The 20,765-nt window shown below is 41.3% G+C and overlaps 1 protein-coding gene across 1 annotated transcript in view; it reads right to left on the reverse strand.

The window, feature by feature from the left end:
- Positions 1 to 1,498: 1,498 nt before the first annotated feature.
- Positions 1,499 to 20,765, reverse strand: part of ARHGEF38 (Rho guanine nucleotide exchange factor 38) — a 36,102-nt gene continuing 16,835 nt past the window's right edge. Inside the window, exons 4-14 of the mRNA XM_021531434.3 lie at positions 19,520 to 19,667; positions 16,525 to 16,542; positions 12,346 to 12,545; positions 11,719 to 11,852; positions 9,534 to 9,638; positions 8,217 to 8,339; positions 6,127 to 6,447; positions 4,241 to 4,381; positions 2,902 to 3,100; positions 2,461 to 2,720; positions 1,499 to 1,751 (exon numbers count right to left, since the gene is read on the reverse strand). Coding sequence (XP_021387109.1) covers positions 1,566 to 1,751; positions 2,461 to 2,720; positions 2,902 to 3,100; positions 4,241 to 4,381; positions 6,127 to 6,447; positions 8,217 to 8,339; positions 9,534 to 9,638; positions 11,719 to 11,852; positions 12,346 to 12,545; positions 16,525 to 16,542; positions 19,520 to 19,667 — 1,835 coding nt within the window. The 3' untranslated portion in view covers positions 1,499 to 1,565. The remainder of the gene's footprint in view (positions 1,752 to 2,460; positions 2,721 to 2,901; positions 3,101 to 4,240; positions 4,382 to 6,126; positions 6,448 to 8,216; positions 8,340 to 9,533; positions 9,639 to 11,718; positions 11,853 to 12,345; positions 12,546 to 16,524; positions 16,543 to 19,519; positions 19,668 to 20,765) is intronic.

Raw genomic sequence — 20,765 nt, forward strand, 5'->3', positions numbered from 1 at the left:
AGAAGCTATTGTGTGTAGCAACTGCCCTAACTTTTCTCATCCTTTGTTTCCTGACAGGTTATTTTCTATTACATCTCGCTAAGCATTTTGAGTCATTTCATCTTTGCACATCACTCTTCAAACTATGGGAAGTAGAGACTCAGACAAAAGCTTTAGAACAATTTATATTTACCCTGGATCAGCAGCACTACCTGTCCCCCCTGCCCTTGATTGTAACGGTGTTGTCATTTTTGTCAGCAGCACAAGCAATTATGCAATACAGAAAATACCTGATGGGAGTATACTTACAGTTGCACAATTTGCAACAGACATAATCACTTTTTTTTTTGTTTTCTTTTTGCAGTGCTTTGTACCAGGTCTTCGTTAATCACTAGAGGACCTTGGCATTGCTGTGGTGAAATACCTTGTGTTGAGCACTCAGATATCAGTGAGAATCACAAGGAGGTGTTTTCTGTTTGCTGTCACCATTCAGTCTATCTTAAGTGCAGGGCACCAGCCTGACATAGGAATCATTGCAGTCAGTGAACCTAAAGAAACTTACTGACTAGATATTATGATCCCGGCTTAAGGGATCCTAAGTGATTCCTTAAGTCTGACTTAAGGAAGCAGAGAGGCACTAAATAGTCATTGCAAGGCACCACTTGTCTTTTCTTTTTTCTTTCTTAAAAAAAAAAAGAAAAAAAAAAGAGCCCACCCCAGTAAATTTCCCAAGACTAATAATACAGTTTTCATTTCACTACACAAATCTTGCACTAAAGCAGTTAGTGTGGAGACATATGTGGATTTCAAACCTGGGGCACTTCCATATTGTTAAAACTGTTTCTACCATATGAAGCAGTTGTGTAATTCATTTGAAAATTATAACTACTTTATGTCACAGTACCTATTTCTAGTGTCCCCTCTTTTCTTTCCTGCATTTCCATATTTAACTAAACATACCTCCTTCCCTGGGACTAGTCACTGGTACCACCACACCTGATATGCCTTAAGTTGAAATGTTTCTTTAAAAATGAAGCCCTTTTTCTTTTCCCCATGCACTAACCTCCACTGAGGAAAAAAAGGTTCTTCACAAAAGCAGCTGAGGATAAAAACAGAATCAAAAAGCTCAAGTTTTAAGATGTGTCTGTGTTCACTGAGATAATAGTTCAGGAACAACTCAGCCTACAGTGTCTCTGATGACAGAATTTGTCCTTTTTCAAGGCTAATTCTCTTCATCTTGAATATTATTTGCTAAATATCATGGAAGAAAAATGTAATTTCATCTGTGATTTGTACTTGCAGGTTGAGTCTTGATGTACGGCACTTTGACAAAAGAGAAAATTATGGGGTAATAGAAAAGCAAGCTCTTCAGCATGTTAATCAGAATCAGTCTTCCTGTTAAATGCTTCCTCCTTCAGGTCTTGACAAGGTGATGGCTTTTGGAGAATGGAGGTTCTCAGTATCATCTGTGTGCTGGATACCATGGCTTCTGTCAATCACTTGTGAACTTGCTTTGCTTGCAGCAAACCTAACAGCTGATTGTTCTGTCTGCTTCAGAGAGTCTGGCTCAACAGGCCCTTCCCCTCCTAAGCATATGTCATCTTCCCTAGATAATTAGATGGTACATATCCCTTCTGACCTTTTGCTTCAGCTAGCCACCATTCCTTATTGCCACTCAGGTCAGAAAACTGAAGTATCCTCACCCTCTGGTACTCCTCAAGACTGAGTTCTTGATCACTTCTAGCTTGAAATGCATAAACAGCATAGAAGATCTGAAAAATGAAAGCCATATAAACAAAAATCAGAATTGAAAAGTGTAGCCACATGTTACTGTGTAGCTGTGTGTCAGGAATTCTGCATACAGAAATGTCATAACATGTATAAGCCAGCGTTCAACTCCATGGCTTGCAATTTACAGACAGGGCCAAAATAAAAAGTAAAATTGAAGCATCTGCATGACAAACAAACCAATCTCCAAAACCTCCTTATCTTACAACACTGGTAAGGTTTTCAGCTCACACCAAGTGGCCATGGATTGGATGAAGAATTTTTCAGCAAGGTTTCCTCATGGAGAATCACCTCTCCTAAAGCTCCTGTACTCAAATGTGGCACACAGGTCACTTCTGTGGCTTGCTGATCAGCATCCTTGTCACAGCTTTCTTGTCACCAGTAAGTTGAAAAATCCCCCAAACTGAGCTGTTTTGCAAGTTTCTGCTCCATATGAGAACCTTGAGGCATACATGGGGTGGGATGATGCAAGAGTGTTTTCTGTGACACGGGACTGTAATTCAAATTTAACTGATTCTCTTTTCCTACCTCACAGATATTTAAGATTAGAGAATAACTAATTCCTATGTCACACTGACAGATTGGTGTCACTCTTTTCTGGTGTGAAAGGAAACCATTTAAATTACTAACAGTGTAATTTTAGATTTTAAATAGGAACAACAAGAAGACAGGCACAGTGTGTATCATACTTACCTGCTGATCATCCATACCCTGAAGAGCAGCAGTCCCCGTGCCATTAATTGCAGGATTTTCACAGAAGTGAAAAGGTGAGCTGCTGTCACTCTTCTTGTACCCTGGACTCCTTGTGCTGCTGTCAGTACGGGGCCGTGAAGAGACAAAGAGGCTAATGTCATCAAAATCATCGTCACCAAAGCCATTTTCTGCTACATCCTTCTGTGCTTTGGCTGGATTGTAAGGCTTCAGGAAGGAGGAATACACATACCCTGTGAAGACTAGAAACCAGAATAAAGGAACAGAAAATAAATAAACAGCAAAATGCTGCTAAAATAATTTCATAACCAACCATTTTATGCAGCTGTCAGTATGACAGAGGCAAACAGATGGGGCCAGAATGAAAAGAAATCAATATCCCAAAGGGAAGCTGTTATTGGGATATTTGTGCAGAGAACTTACTTCCTGTGTCAACAAGCCATCTGCTTGTGCTTCCAAAGGGATCCTTTTGCTTCACAACAGCCACCAGTTCTCCTTCATGCAAGTCAATATCGAATTCCTGCGCAGCGTTGCACTTGCGCTTAGCCTGGTACAGCGACTCGGTGCTGTACGTGGACAGCAGCTTGGACCTGTGCTCCTCTGTTTGGCGTGGGGACTCCAGCTGGAAACAAATAAATTATATTTGTCCTCAGTAATGCTGAGATCATTTCCAGATAAAAATCTGTGCGTGCTGCATGTGGAACTGACCCAGCATTTTTACACACAGACCAAGGAGTTACTTACACCGGGACCAAATCTTCTCTGCATATGCAGGAAGAACCTGTCCCACTGCTATATTAACAGGTGAGCAATAAAGGGCAGATTTTAAAGAAATGTAGGAATTTCACTAATTAAAGACCTCTTAGTCTGTCCTCTGCTCTCAAAGAGGTGGTGTTTTTTATGTGAACTCTCTCCTGCTTAATTGGTTTTCTGTAGCCATGACCTTTGTATTCCCATGTAAGTTCAAAAGAAAAGCATAATCCAAAAATGGGCTGAGGTGTGCTAAGGCCACATAACAACTTGCATGGTAAGGCTTTAGGCAAAAAAATCAGTGGTATGTATCCAAACTGGCTGCTTTTCATGTGGAATTACTGCTCTAAATGAGGGCAAGATGCCATCAAACCAAGGGTTTGGTTAGAGGACAGGGAGGGGAGTGCTGCACATCAATGGGATCTTAACATACCAAAAAGCAAAAGCACCTGGGCTTTCACTGGTGCTGAAAGGAATTCTACAACTGCCCCAACTTCTCCTATAAACCTGCACCGAAGTCCTTATTTTACTGTAAACTAAACACCTAAAACCTCCAGAAACATCTGATAAGATTGGGAATGCAGATTTTGTGGTGGATTTTCTGAATCTTCTGCTGTGGGTGTATATGTTTGTTCATATATGTGAACACCGGTACAAATAACCAGAGCTGAGAACAAGGAAAAATATTTTCTGAATTAGAAGACTAAGATGCACCATAAGAGTATGGTAACAAAAGAAGTTACCAAAATTTACATATACCTTAGCCTTAACACATGCTTAAAGGCCTAAGAGCAATTAGAGGTAATTTCAAGTGGAGTTTCAAGATATTAACATGAAAAAAAGTGAAAAATCTTCAGAAGTTACTGGTCAATGAAAACTTCACTCCAATAACCTGATTCAGTGTCACAGTGGAGAGACAAAGCCCAAACCTTTACGTGGCATAAAAAGTAATTTGTTTCAAATGTGATCAAAAGAGGATGGCTCATACACAATTTGGATGTATGGTACTCACCAGAGAAAGAACAGGTTTCTTTTTTTCCAGGCTCAATTTTCTCTCAATAAAGATTGCACTGCTGTTTTCTTTTACAAAATTCAACTTGTGAACCTCCTCTATCAATTGATTCTGCACTTCACAGATGCTTGAGGAGGACAGCTGCAAACACAAATGTGGGTTAGATCTCGTAAAAAATGGTAGGGAGATTGGAGAGAGCAGATTTAATTTAATTTGCTGAGTACTAGGAGTCAGGAAATCTGACAAGTTATGCCTATTATCTGCAGAGACTGTAAGCAGTGCACTCTCTACGTATGAGATGTAAAGAGAAGAAAGGTCTTTGCTTAAAGAAAGTTTCTAATAGACTCTATTACATTTAAAAGACATAGCAATTGAAGTTAAATCATTAAAAATATTCTAAATTGTGATGAAAATGAAGAGCCTTGCATTTATGCTACTGAGCTACCTGCTTTCAGATGCAAATGGGCATCTCAGCAGCTATCAGAGTGGCCAATGTGCTGGAAGGCTTGGAGTAGTTTACTCCACAGCTGTGTGTTTGTGCATCTGAGAGCTGCCAACAGGTTAAAAATTGTTGGGTAACTGAGTCTCTGTCTGTGTCATTGGATAAGTGCTTTACATCTATGCCTAGTACCAAAAGCATTTGCTGATGTAAACAGGAAAAAAAGAAAAATAAGGTAATTTCATAGCCAGACCCTCACAGAAAACAAAACCCAATACAACAGCTTTCAACACATGAAAACATTAAATCACAGGAATGAAATTTCTTCATGCAGAAAAAGCCTTCATTTTCCCATTAAACACCGTAGCTTGTTTGCTTAATTTTTCATCTGCCCCTTACTATAATGTGCTGTGTTCCAGCCTTGATGGAAAGGAATACTGTAGAATTGCCTTACTAGAGTGTGTTTCCCAAGCAGCCTTGCTCTGTTCAGGTGAGTGGATTTGTATGTGTGGAAGGCATTGTTGCAGCCGTGTTTCTCAGGAGGTTCAAGTCCTCCAGGTGAGGCTATTCATTACTGCCAAGAGATAACTGCAGGAGTTTCTACATCATATTTGGGTTTTAAAGCAACTTGATTTTCATAAAAACTATTTCATTGGATCTCCTAACTTGTTTCTCTTTTGCAGTCATCTGTGACTCTGCAGTCTAGCACAAAGGAGGCATTCATGTACTTTCTTATAATTTCCTGTGTTTTCTGGGCTAGTCAGGGTACAGGCTAAGATATGCTAGCAGCTGCCTTCTTTTTGCTTCCCTGTAATATTCTTACCATTACTATCACTGCAACAGCAAGAACAGTTCCATTAGGATCATTCTTGATGGAAAGTTCAGGTCTAACAAAAGTTCAGAACAGAAGTTTCTCAAAACTCACTCCAGAGTGAACTTACTGTGGCCTTCAGTATGGAAAAGAGGCCTAGAGGAAAGCTGGAGAGGGACATTTTACAAGGGCATGTAGTAACAGGACAAGGAGGAATGGCTTTAAACTGAAAGAGAGCAGGTTTACACTGGTTTACTGTGACCCTGGTGAGACACTGAAATGGTTTCTGCAAGGAAACTGCGGGTTCCTTATCCCTGGAAGCTTTAAAGGTCAGATTGGATGGGGCTTTAAGAAACCTGGTCTAGTGGAAGGTGTCCCTATTAATGGCAGGGCAATTGGAACTAGATGGTCTTTAAAATGCCTTCCAACCAAACAATTTTGATTCTATGAACTTAATTGTACTAAGCTTGCAAAGGAAAATAACCCCAAATCTGACTGTGCTCATCAGAGCAAACAAAATCACAAAATCAGTAAATCAGTGTAGCTTTGTAGATATGTGTCCTACATAACTTTAGCCAAAGCATACAGAAAGAAGAAAAGAGAAGGCACAGCTACACCTGTTTCTAATGTACTTACTGGAACAGGCACCACAACAGCAGAGTTTGATTGAAGTGCTTCAAACATAATATTCTTGAGGAGGGTAATGAAGCAATGTAGACAGTTCAACACAATCTTTTTGGCTGCTGTGTTGAATACCTGAAGTTCTTCCACTAGTTGTGCATTTAGAGCCTCATAGTCTTTCTTTGCCAGGTCCAGTTCTTCTCCAGCTGACCTCTGAAGGTAGCTGTTATAGTCCAAAAACTTGTCATAGCGCTTCTGGATGAGCTTCTGAGGGCCTGGAAACAGGGCTTGCAGTGCTGAGAGAGGAGTCAAGACAAGCTTGTCCAGCTGAGCCATCTGGAAATATAAACCAGAAAGTATAAATTTTTCATTACCTTATTCATACAGTCCTTCAGATGCCACAAGGGGTTGAGCCTGATGACAGCCCATCAAGCAATCTGTTAATCACTCTTCACAAAACATTGCTGCCAGGGGCAGTTTCAAGCAGGGTCCAGCATGACTTAGAATCTCCTTCATAATGGGAGATGTTACTTTTTTAGATCTTAGTTTTTCAGTTTACCATGTCTGCAAATGGCAGTGGTTCCTTGGAGGATGCAGCCTCAGGTACTGCCCCTAGGGAGCTGCCACTGGGGGAAAACAGCAAGGATTGACCAAGTGGTCAAATAAAACTGGTATTTCCTTAGCTGGAAGACCCACACCAATACAGAGTCTAAAGCCAATGAGGTCTTATTAAGTGGCAGCCTTGAATTCTCTCAAAGCTGCTTTTTTTTTCTTTTTTCTTTTTTTTTTTTTTCTTGCCTGGAAACAGCTGTAACTCAATTCCTGTTTAAGCAAACACAAACAATCATTTGATTTGATTAAATTAGGTTATGCTTGTTGGTTTTATCTCTAGTAATCAACAAAATTAGACACCTGGTAAAAAAACCAGTCTTCCTCAGACTTTTCCATTAGTCTCTAATTGTCTCATGGGATTAATATTGCATGAAATAAAATTTATTTTTGTAAGTCATTTGTTCAAATAAAGCATAGGCTTGTAGTGAGTGAAATTCATCATCATATTAAAGCTCTTGGACATTCTGTGTGAATTAAGTTGTTGGATTGGATGTGAGAATAAAAAAGTAGCTGCCTCTGCATTCTTGAAAACATACCAGAGGTGAAGACAGATCCATTTTAGCCCCAGAATTGCTCTCCAAGGCCAAGATGATCTACACTGGCTAAATAGCTCCTATTTTATTTCCACCTGAAAGACTGGGCTGTATTTAGTGAACTGATTTTTGATGCATTAAGAAAACAATTCTTCCAAACTGCTGGACCTAATTTCTTAAAAAGAGGCTATAGGGAATTTCTGACCTGAAATTTTTTCCAAAAAATCTAATGAGAGGGGAAGGTATACATTATTGTCAAATGCACCTCCACCTCTGAATTTTTCCAGTTTGAGCAGCTGTTTGAATAAGCAGCCTGTCCCATTTTGAAGAGACATTTAAGTATCTTATTATAGTGAGGCATTAGAGTTCATTTTAATTCTGAAAGCAGAAGACTAGTTGAAAAACTATTACTATTTTTTAAATTGCTTTATTAATTACTATAGGCTATATTTGGATTTTTCATGGTTTCTCTATATGAAGGATTTGACAGCTCTATGTTAATATCTGGACTTGATGATCTGAGAAGCCTTTTTCCAGTTAATAAATCTAAGATTTTTACAGATCTGTGATTCCAAGAGCTAACAGTACATAAGCACACTATCAATCACAAAAGTGCTGGTACAAAAGTTGCAAGGTAACAAAAGCAGAAACAATCTGCTGCTCTTTTCTGAAGTTCATGTGAAACAAATACAGAAGTGTTTAGGTGATACAAATTCAACACAAAGATTTTAGTATAAACCCAGGAATTCAGCTTGACATGTTTGCTTTAGTTCTTCTAAGGAAAACACAACACATTTTTATTGTATTTTATCTTAGTTCTTACAGAAATTCAACCAAAACCCCCACTTATCTTTCCTAAGCTTTTTTTTTTGCCTCTTTTCTGTCCTAGTCTTCCTCACATACAGCTGTTTTCTCAGACATACAGATAGCTGTATAACACTGGACATTGCATTAACTTACAAAGTCTTCACACAGATTTGCAGTGTTGGTCTGTTTTTCTGAACAGTCATTGACTTCGTCATCTTTATCTTGCAGGATTTCCTGAAGCACAATTATATGCTGGGCAGCCAGATGTATAGAATCCTAAATGAAAAGATGGTAGGAAGATGAAACTATTACAATCCATTTTAATATGCTGCATTCACTCATGCAGCTACTCAATAATACTGATGGAATCAGAAATATTTTCCATCTCTGACACCAGTGTAGTTGTGCAGTTTCCAGTCATTTTGAGGTTGTTTAATGTGCTAATATTTTCCTTTTCTTTGTCTATTTTCAATGTAAACTACTTAATCAAGCTGCTAATGTTCAGCTGAAAGAATTATGCCCTAAACTAATGAATATCCCTCTGGAATTCAGCTACTCTTCAGCAAGAAGCCAGCTTACCATGCATCCTGAAAAGTCTCTTTTGGGGGACTAAGTTGGACTACAGCGGTGTATTTCAGTTACTCAGAATTTAAATCTTAATGAAGTGTGGATCCATTTGGATAAGGAGCTGTCAGCACCACTCCAGGCACCAGCCCTCGTTGGCTGAGCTCCCTGGCCTTTCCCTGTTTGCAGAACCAAACACGGTGCGTTTGCCAAAAGCCCCGGCCAGTTGGTTATTGATCTTGCCTATCTCCCAAACAATCTCCCTGCCTGGCTGGGGCACACTTACACTTGGACAGGCCTCATGCCATCTGCAAAGCTGGCAAGTATTCCATGGGAGGGGCAGGTTGTTAAATCACAAGCCAACCTTCATCTCTGGAGAGGAGGGTTGAAGCAAAGACATTTTAGAGAATTCAAGCACTCTGTACATCTAATGCTAGCCCTCAACACAACCAAAACACGGAAAAAGGGAAGGAGTCCTTCCATCCAGGACTAAAATACATATCCAGGACGTGTATTTTAGGATGTTTTAATTCATGTGGCTGCAGCTCAGTTCTTCAATCTTTAATGAGAAGCAGTTAGTCCTCCACTGCAGCCAATGGGGGTGTCAGCTTCACACAGAGATTGAAAGTCCTGACTGTACCACCAGACAGAACCTTCTTCTCTGCACCTGTGGGTCTCCACAGAACCTGTTTCTGTCATGGGAAAAATGAAAGAGTGTGGGCTTCAAAACTTCTTTGCCATCGGTTCAGTAATGCGGTGACAGAACAGCTTATTTATTTAATATTCTGATACAGACAGCCGTGCTTATAAATAATTTAGTTGTTGCCCAGCCAGTGGCAGAAATGTGTGTAAAACTGGTTATGGACAGAGTTTGTGACCACAGATTGCAAAAAGGCCTATACCCACCTGGAGATGTTGAGAACAGAGCGAAATGTTCTTCACACACAATTTCACAGTCTTCTCTAGACTTTGAAACAACTTTTCTTCCTTATTAAAAGTTCCATCTTTCACCTAAAATAGACATTTGCACTGTTATTTTGGCAGCCCAAAGGAGCCTGGCTAATGAAAGAAACATCCAGAGAGCTGCTAGAAAAATCCCTGAACTCCTCCCTTTGAAAACAGATCAACCCCTAATTCTCCCAAACTCCAGCTGTAATTCAAGACAAGTCAAAACCGCTGGACAACACAGCAGAGAATTTCATTTTAAATCCTTGTGGGAGCAGGGAGTTGCTTTACTACAAGGCTGACAGAACGCTTCATTTTCATGTGTGCTGTTGCCCCACCTGAGGAAAGGACGGAGGAAAAGGTGGGGTGGGTGTTTCAGAGGGAAAGGTGGGATGGGTGTTTCAGAGGAAAAGGTGGGATGGCTATTTTGGAGGGAAAGGTGGGATGGGTGTTTTGGAGGGAAAGGTGGGATGGGTATTTCAGAGGAAAAGGTGGGATGGGTATTTCAGAGGAAAAGGTGGGATGGATATTTTGGAGGGAAAGGTGGGATGGGTGTTTTGGAGGGAAAGGTGGGATGGATATTTCAGAGGGAAAGGTGGGATGGGTGTTTTGGAGGGAAAGGTGGGATGGATATTTCAGAGGGAAAGGTGGGATGGGTATTTCAGAGGAAAAGGTGGGATGGATATTTCAGAGGGAAAGGTGGGATGGGTGTTTCAGAGGAAAAGGTGGGATGGCTATTTTGGAGGGAAAGGTGGGATGGCTGTTCAGGAGGGAAAGGTGGGATGGCTGTTCAGGAGGGAAAGGTGGGATGTGTGTCTCGGAGCGGGGCCGCACCCGCGGCGCCGGGCGCTCTCCGCACGGCGGCTGTAGGTGGAGCTGTTATCCCAGCGCCGTGCCAGCCTTTCCTCTGGAAACGCCGGCAGCCGCCGATGGCCTCGGGAAACTTCTTTATGCCGGCTGGGAACACCCTGAAAACGCGGTCATTTCTGCCCGTCTCTTCCTGCGGGGGCTTCGGAAATCTCAAGTCACGTCTCAGTGGTTTTGCCGTGGGGGTGTCAGCCTGTTTCAAGACGTGAGTTGGGAACTTTCTCAGTCTAATTAAGCAGGAGAGACGGCTCAATCTCTAACAGATGCCTTCTGATACTAAAATGATCCTCAAATATTTAAAGCTTAATTAGAAACAAAACCAAGAAAATATAAACCAGAAGTTTCTAAAGAAAAAAAAAAAAAGGAAAAAAAAGAGGGAAAAGAAAAATCACATATCCTCTTAATCCCCTTTTCCTCTGATTTTATAGCATTGCTGGGTCTGTCACATTCTGAATACAAAAATTTCCACTGTATAAGTAAATGAACAGAAAAAAAAATATATGTGGATGATTTGGATCAGAGAAAGAAGAGAAATACCGATAAAAAACAAACCAGAAAAAAATGGCATGTATCTTGTAAAGTCACATCTAGGAAGGCAAATGACCTTGTATAATCAGCCATCTCATGCAGTGAGGTGCACTGGATATCACTTTCAAGGTCATTTATAATTGATTTATTTTGAGATTTCGATTTAAGCTTTCCTGAAAATGTTTATCCTGATAGGTTTTGAACTGTAACTTTGAAATTATGAAGGAGGATTTTATTTTTGGCCGCCCAACACCCATCAGACTCATCACAGAGTTCTTTGTAGTTTTGATGGTTCCAGGCGTTTGCACATGTAGAGGCAAACCCTGTGGCCTTTCCTAATTAGAGGTATTGCTCATCTTCCTTGGTGGATTCCAAACCTTAATGCAACAACATGAGCAAGATGGACTGAACATGTTCTCAGCCTCAACGATAATTATTACCAGGGTATCTGCAAAATGCTGACCTCAGGCTGAGTTTCACAAAACTACCTCTCACTTCCTCTCTGCTGAAGACCAAAAGTTTGAGAAACTCTTGTGTGAAAAAGGAAAAGGTGGAGAACATATTACATTATTTTCTATTTCAATCACAAAGATCTTTCCTGTCTTCTGTGACAGTCAAAAAATGACACTATAAATTAGGCAGGAAAAAAAGCAGCACCACAAACTCCATTTCCAACACGTTTTGAAACACACCCTGTGCAAAAGCAGAACTGAAGCTGTCAATGCAAATCTGCAGTTGGATGAGTAAGTACCTGAGGTTCTCCTCTCGTCAGTATTTTCAGATGGCTGGTGACCCTCTTTGATTTCTTGCTAATGGAGTGAATATTCAGTCGGGAAAGCTTTTCCTTAAGGGTTTCATCATCATCATTCTTCCTATACTTCAGCACTGCAGACAGAGAATTTCATTACATCAATTGTCTGTATTCGCAGGACTTTTCGCAGGGACGGGCACACAAATATGAAACCATTTGAGAGCAGACACTTTGATGTCATTTAGGGTAATCTTATGTGAAAATGCTCAAGAGGAAAACCCCATTATCAACACTAACTTTGGGAATGGTGACATTAGGGTTTCCACCTGGCAAATCTAAAAATATATTGCTATTACTGCATCTTAATTATTATCAGTGTTTATAACTGCATTACAGACACTATAACATGAATTCTTTCCCTATTTTCATACTGGAGTTACCAGTCAGGTAGCATAGTTGGCTGAGGACAAGGGACATTAAAGCACTATTACCCTCTTGAAACTCAATGTATTACACAACTTGGGTGGCACCAACTAAAATTTATGTAGTGAAATATCTGAGCTGAAATATGTCTTGTAATGGCTACCTCAAACCTACAAAGAAAGAATTTCTGTGCTCTTTTCTTACCTAAATCTTTCCTCCTTTTAAGTTCATTGATGTTCATATTAATGTTTTTCATAGCAAAAAGGGCATCTTGTAGTGCTTCATGGTCAGGGTGAGAAGTAGGAGTTGAGTTCAAGAGCTCACGAAGTAACAAGGGATATTTCATCAACCGTTGCACTGGTTTGATCAATAAGGATCCCAGGTCCATTAGATTTGGCTTTCCTCTGTAATTTACACCAAAATAAATGTCAGAAAATTAGAAATTCCTTGAATTACAATTACCACTCAAGTCAAAAAATAAGATACATCTGTGAGAGAACAGGGGTGTTGTAAAGGAAACACTGTCACCCCCTCAATGAGAAATACACCCCAGGTCTCTGAATTTTCTGTTTTCAGAACTTAGCAGACATTAGCTCTGAAACAATCCCACTCAGTCTAAAGGTGCATATGGTATATAACTCACACATCACAACACTCAGGAAGGGAGATGTAGGTGGAAGAACAAATAACAGGAAGTTTGACAAATGCGTGTGAGCAGAGCTGTTACATCCTGCTCTGGTCCCTCAGGCTCAAAACTGCAACATCTCCATGCTGTGAGTAACTGGGATGCCAGTTCACAGTGCATCACTTCTCACAACACCCCTGACTTGGCACAGTGACCCTTAAGCTCTACAGCCTTTCACCTGTGGTTTTTCTTTGCTGGCTGCCAATCAGTTGTTTCTAATGATGCCTCAGCTTCCAAAGGGTACCAAAGCTGGCCTGGGGAAATGTTGAACACACAGAATATCCACACAGTCTTGATCCAACCTGCTGGAAGGCTCCTTTACATAAAGGCAAAGCAAGCAACTGGCCAGGATGGCAGAAGGAAGAGAGCAGGTCAGTCCCAACTTCCAGCATGGGCACAGGGTTGCTCTGTGGCTCTAGGGTCAATCCCCACTGGCTGGGCAGGGGCAGCAGAGCAGCATCCCCAGGCATTCAAATGGCTCAGACCATGAAGGTTCCCCAAGCTCTTGTGCCCCAGCCAGCTGAACTCACTCCCTGCTTCAGACAAATGCCTTTGCTTTCACTCTCCAGGCTGGAATGGGAGAGGCTGTGCAGTTTGTGGGCTGTCACAACAGCATCAAAGGAATGTGGCTGGTAGAAATGTGGGGTCTCCCCAGAACGGGTAACAGCAGGTGGCCAAGACCAGGGCCAGCCACTGCTGAGGTTCCAGCAGCAGGACAGACACGTCCATGGCCTCCCCTCATGACAGCACACTCCTCAGCAAACCAGGCACAGCTCCAGCACCAGCTACCTGGCACCTCCCCACTGAAACTGAACATGAGCTGCTGGTGACAGTGTGCAAGGCAATAAAGCAGAGCAAGCTTTCCACTTGCATGCCCAAAAAGGCTCTTTTGGAGCAGAAAAGGTTTTCTGACATTAACTGTGCAACAGTCAAGAGTAGACAAAGAAGGATTTCTGCATATGGAAAGATGAAATAACACAATGTAGAAGGAAGTACAAAAAATAGGGAACAGACACATGGTTTTGCAGGCTGACATCTATTGTTTTCTGCAACAGAAAGCATAAAAGAAAAAAACACTTCATTCCTACTTTTATATGTGTAAAAAGTACAAGAGCAAATCCTTACTTGCTGACTAATTAACTAACAATTTGAATGCCTTTGAGAAGAGACATCTGCATATTTAAACCATCTCTCTCAAACAGGCATTATCTGTAAAAAAGTTCTGCATGAAAAAGAATTAACAGTAGATGCCTTTTAAGGCTTCCTCATGTCCTGAAACATTCTCATCATTTCAATCCCCCTCATTTCCCCTGTATCTTACATTAAATAGAGGGCTGTTTTTCCTTCTTTCAGCTTCTGGCAGCAATAATGAAAAAAAAATCTTAAATTGTTATTGTTTTCTCTGAAAAGCCCTATGAATGCAAATCTATAAAAGCTGCCTCATGAATGGAAAAATCTTCAACTGTCTTCTCTTTATATAGTTGCACTTTGGCCAGCTGCCCAAGTGATAAACAGCCCTCTGTTCGCTATCTGCATGACACAGTCTTGCAATATGGTGTGAGAGATAGCAGGTTTGTTATAAGATAATGGCTCCCTGGGGCACTAAATGCCACAAAGTTCGACTCATCTAATTCTCCCCAGCTAGATTAGCTGAGATAGCCACTGCCTGGACAGTTCCATTTGCAGTGCACCCTGTTAGGACCCACCGGCCGCTGGGCAGGACATGGCCTTGCCACACCATTCAAGCAGGAGAGTAACGTCTTGTGACATCTATTGTGCAGAAAATTAAGTTGATAATTCATTTGTGATGCCTCTTCAGCCTTCCTCCCATGTTATTTTGAATTTAGCAAGTATTCTAAGTCACATGTGACTGTACTAATCTCACAGCAAATTATTACCATTGCGCTGCAGTAAATGCAGCTGGCAAACTGCAGTACTGGCAAACTGCAGTGAGCTCCACGGCACAGCCTCCTTCCTGCCTCCCAACAAAACAAAGTCACTAATACAGACACATTCCCACTAGTTTAAAAAGCCAGTGGTGGTTTTTTAAAAGGCAGGGGAGGCAGGATTTAGTTTCATTTGCTCTCACTACAAGGCAGCTTGGTCCAGTGGCAAACATGACAGCCAGCGTGGTACAGCCGGGCTGAGGCTGGTGTGATTTGCAGCTGCCAATTCTGAGATGGTGAGCAGGAATCAGGCTGCAGCAGGACTCAGAATCTTGAGCTTCATGGTCCACTATGCATGGCTTTATTTTGGTACAAGACATGTAGGGCAAATAATTCACTGTGCCATAAGCCTCTCAAGCAAACCCAGGGAATTCACTGAGGCTGCACAGTTGTTTAGCCAAGCAGAATTTAACCTATTGAGCTGATAGCAAAGGGCAGCACTGTCTGGTATTTATGTAAGTGTTTTCTTGATCATGCTTGAATGAAAAGCAGTCTGGGAACAGCAATATCACAGACCATTTGGGGGGAGTTATGCTGTATTTTCCAGTTCAGGAGTAATCAGATTTTTGGGTGCAGTCCTGCCCAAGGGCTGTTACAACTCTGCAACTTCTGATTTGTAGGTGATGGGACTTCTTGTGTGCCCTGCCTGTGAGGTAGCCAAGCTCAGGGAGGGTCCCACAGCTAAACCTGCTCATTGCACTCTGCACAGCTTTGTAAGAGTCCTTTTGAACTCGGAAAGTGAGCTGTCTCCTACATTCCACTGGAAACTGTTTGAAGGAGAGGAGAAAAACAGACAGTCATATCTATTAGGGTTACACAAGGTAGAACAGCCAGTCTTGTGGGATTTCTGTATGTGTTGCTGCCTCACACGATCATATTGTGACCCTCTGGATATTTTGTATCTCTTGGAGCCACACTCCTCGTGGGACGGAAGTACACAGGAATATCCCATATCAAAACAAAATGCAGAGAAACAATTTCCTATCACAGACAAGAGCTTGAAACCCCCAAAAATAGAGTTTCAACATGCAAGTCTTTCAAAATGTATTTTATGCAGATCCTAGTTATAACATGCAATTGACTGACTGATTAACAAATTGTCTGACTTGACTTGAGGTCTGCTCCTCTTCTGCCACTATAGACCACACTTGCTCCTCCTTTCTCCTAACACTTTGTCTAGGGCTGTAATCTTTCTCTTCAGTTCAGACAACCCCTCCTCTGACCTCTCACTGCAGGTAACTACAGGCAGTGCTGCATTTCAATGGACCCAACATGCTGGATGTCCAGAAACTGCAGCTGTGATAAATTCTCCTTTACAGCTTTTCAAAGATGTCACATTTGGCACAGAAGTGCCTTAACCACAACTCATCAAAGGCTGGGGGAGTTTTCTGGCTAAGTTGCAATGAGCTTGTTCTTTTCTGCTGTTCTTCCAGCCACTGTTGGCAGAAGATCCTAAGGTGGGCTTCTCACATAGGGCTACTGAAGGGGTTGTCAGCTTAGAAATAGCTTTACCTGCAGGCCTGCCTGAATTGTAGCAGGAAATTGGATTTCAAAGACTGACACTATGCTGTTGACAAACACTCTTGCAAACCTCAGAGCATTCTGCGTATGTCCTGGAAAATTCTCCAGGTTATACTGACACAAAAGGCTTGTGTTCTTAAAATTTCCACATGTACAGCTTTAAACATACTAAAGATAAATCAAAGATATGTTAAAGATTATTTTACATGTAAAAAAAGGCATAGTACTTACTCTTCTTCATATCTCTTTCTGCAAAAGAGAAAAAAACAAAACATGCATTAGATTCCTCCTAAAAGGATTTCTACAGACCAGGAGATTCTCAGATACACTTCAGTGACACAGGGTAGCCATAACTGGCAAGCTAACTTAGGTTTATGGCTGCTGTGTGTCAGCAGAACTGCACAAAGCAGCCAGAGGGTACTGGTGAGTCTGACCCTATAACTTTTTGGATGGTCAGCCCCAAATGAGAAAGGATTGTTAGAAACCTGGCTTCGGCCGTGAGACCCAGCCTTGTCCTCACACTGTTAGAGAAGGAAGTTTGGATCACTCTGCAAACAATTGTAGGTAACATCAAGCCATTAATACAAAAAGTAAAGCTAAACATCATTCTTACACTTTACATGTATTTCTGTCTACTCTCTTTAAACAGAAATGTGCTTTTAAAAGAAAAAGAATATATTTCAGCATTTCAGGGTGTAAGTCAATGAAGCTGTCAAGTTTTTTGTAGACTAAACATCAACTGAAACTTCTCAGGAGTGGGATGGTGTTGATACATATACCAAAAGCATTAGGGACTTAAAATTGTAGTTTGCAAACTCGTGCATAGAATGTTTTCTTATGGTATGAATACACTCAAATGCAAGAGAACCAAACACCTCCATCTCTGCATCAGGCTTTCCTGACATCACATCCTTTTTTGACTGCCTGCACTCTTATCTCCTGGCCCACCAGTGCCTAGTTGAGCATCTGGAAGCTGCTGCTTTCATTGCTTCTGCACTGTCAGCATTTTGTGTGCTTGTGACATCCCTCTGCCCCTGTAATAGTTGACCAAGCTACTTCAGGCTGAAAGCTGAGCAGGTAGTTGCCACCATCCTTTCATTTTTACCAGCTGCATTCCTTTGGCTAGGGTAGCAAACAACATCCCCAGTTTGCATAATCACTGCTGAAACACAGGACTCTACAGAAATTGGATTTGCACATGTCTCCAATGCAGACACCTACATTTTGGGATGGATTTTTTCCTCTTCAGTCAAAAGGAACAGGAATCTCAACATAGCTAATTAAATCTGATTTGTCTGTACAGATGTGCAGAGTGCCACTCTCAAATTGTTCCTGATATAGAATTTGTTTTTCACATGTCAGATATTACTCAGTGGAGGAACAGAAGCCCCTACTAATGTCAGCTCATTTAAGATGTTTTAAAGTGGAACAATATTCTTTCCAAGGGAGAAGAAAAATATGTAACAAGTAAACATTTTTCAAAGATAGTCAGCACCAGCCCCTGCTTTGTTATGTCTCACAATGGAAAACAACCTGTAACTTATTTGGTAACAATCCTGCATAGTTTTCTTCCTAGGGCAAATATTCTCCAGTGGGTAGAAACAGTTTTAGATGACCACAATTCTGTATCTCAGGATGCACTTTCAGGTCTTAATACGTGAATTGACTGCAATCTTTAGGCACTGGGAAAAATCACAACATAATATACAAACACCAGTGCTTTTATTGTTGGTTCCTGTTTAAAGGCTAATCAGAAAGAACAAAACAAGGCTTCATTGTAAGGAAGTCCTTGTCACTTCCTGCTAGCAAAGTGTTGGCTCAGCACAAAATATCATTTCTCTTCACAAAGCCCAGCTGTGAATTTGGAACAGGAGCACCTCTTGCTGGCTCTGGAATTCAAGTGGCAACATCAACCCTGGGATGTACATGGATGTAATTTTTTATCTTTATTTCCTTCCATGTCCCCTTGCCTCAGTAGCATAAATAAATGAATGACAGTAGTGGCTTCTCTTGATTAGTCAGGAAAGATTATTTTAAGCATCAGCACCAAAACACTGACTTAGGGGTAATACCTGGCCATCCATTAGCCTGAAGGCCTGAGTTTATATGAAAATTTTTCTTTCAACTTCCAGAGTAGCTAAAACTTGAGAACCCTGCACCTATACTTTGTTATATATTTAGTAGCCAGACTTGTTGCACAAGATAAACTTCATTTTCAACATAATTTGTCTTCAAAGCAAACATTTCTCTTATAATATTATTAGCATTTTCCTTCACCATTCTTTCCAGATTTCACTTGGACATATTTCCCATCTCCTAAGTCTTAACAGATCTCTGCAGACCAATCACAAATTAGGGTGTGGTTGATATATCTGTTGCTGATGTACACTCCTTTATTTGTGATAACTTTATATCTCTCCTGCAAGTGTGCAGCATGGGCCATTCCTGGAGCTAGAGCCAGACCTCTGGTCTGAATGTGTGGCATGTTCCCTCCTAACACCTCTGTGGGTGCTTTTGGGAAAGTGAGGGGCAAGGGCATTTACGGGTGGGAAGAGAAGCGCTCTCCATGGAGTGGATGAGCTGGTCCCTGCCACTAGCTGCAGGAGGAAGCTGTGCAGGAAGACAGATGGATCCGGATCCATTATATGGCAACATCCCCAGTTCTCCACACATTTTCCAGAGGGGCTGGCATTGGAGCCAACGGCACAAAGCACCTCCCTCTGGTGGGAACTGGCAGCTTGCTCCACCACTGTTTCCTCTCAGATATCCCCTTCATGAGGAGTTGGGAACTACAGAGCAGCTCCAGATCCTGGGGCCTTGTAGCAGCAGCCCAGAACTGCCAGTGCACTTGAGTAGCTCCATAACAGGCTGTTCCAATTCAAGGAGCAGACTTGCTGAAGACAGGGGGCAGCAAGTTTCTGGGAGCTGGAAAAGGTGTTCCTAATAGGCTGTGATATGATGCAGCATTTTTTTTTTTGCCAGTATGGGGCACTGAAACTAAGGAAAGAGCAACCTTTCTTATGCTATTTTTGGCCATCTTAGAGAGAAAGAAATCTAATCATGGCCCCTGGCTTGTCATCTTTTCATGAAAGCAGCATTAGCCAGAGCTCCCAGCAAGCTTTATAAAACTCCGGATTTACAGGGGACCTTTCATCTACATCCATTTAAAATGTTCCCTGCCAGGCAACTGACTATGGACAGAAATCATCATTTGAAAAGATCTTACTTTAAGGACTGTACACAGTCTCTTAAATGCTGCTTCAGTTCTTCGTCCTTTTCATAGTATTCCAGCATGGTGTGTGCATCATCATGGTGATAGCAATAGATTTTATATGTGTCTTCTAGTGGGCCTTTAATCTGCAAGAACACTTCCCCTGTTAAGGAGAAAAACAAAGCATGTCAAGTCAGACAACAGCATCTCAGAAGGAGTTTTATTATTCCACCACATTAGCCGTGAGCTAAAAAGGCTGGCTTCCACTTTACTTCCCTTAGAAATGATCTTGCGTGTTTATGTGCATTATTTATTACATGTATTTCTCAGCTGCTCATCTTTGTCATAGCCAGGCACCATTATATCAGTGTTAATGCACAAAAATTCCCTCAGGGGAAAAGCATGAAATCTCTATACCTCACACCCCTTCAAACACAGCCTCCTAATTCACTGTCCCAGCTTAATGCCCCTTCATTGAAAAACACACAGGAGAGCTTAACTAATAAAGGGAGACTGTTTTTGTGTCATGGGCTGGCAGGAGGGATGAATGTGAGCCTGTTAGTTTTCCTTTTGACTTTTTTTCATGAATGTGAATTTAAATGGGTAATAACAGGAATAATGACTCTATCTTCCATTAGCCATTTCAATTTTATCTGTTTTGCAAAACCCTGAAATGGCAATTGTTATGACCTAGAACAGAGAATTTTCTCCACATGACAGAAGAAAAACCTCCAACCCTCCCCTACAGCCATTTTTATATCATATCTAGGTTTATATACAGCTGAAGACGGAGAACACTTCCATTTCCAGTCCTCCACACCACCATTTTCCCAGAAAGAAGAGTTGGGAATTTTAGAGGCACTAAAGTAGTCCTACACTCATTTCCCATTTACTTCTAGAGCCTAATTCTCTCAGCCTAAAACTCTTGTGTCTGATTCTGTGTATGTAAGAAATCTGAGCAGGGACAGCATGCTTCACCTCTTCTGCTAAGATATTAGTTCAATTCTTACACACTTACGCAGCAGCCCCCGATCAGCATGTTTGGAAATGCACATAATAAACAACAGCAATGCTGAAAACTCCTGCAGGGCATTTACTGAAAATTATATCTATGTGGCAACCAGTCCAAATAGATGTTTATAAACATTCCTGTTGAGTTACAGCAATGATTATTAAAGCTAAAAGCTGAACACTGCATTAATTGGGAGCTCTCTATTCATTCACAGAGCGAGCACTGAGCTATCAGGCATCCTGCATGTTT

This window comes from Lonchura striata, chromosome 4, assembly GCF_046129695.1.
Source record: "Lonchura striata isolate bLonStr1 chromosome 4, bLonStr1.mat, whole genome shotgun sequence".
NCBI lineage: Eukaryota > Metazoa > Chordata > Aves > Passeriformes > Estrildidae > Lonchura > Lonchura striata.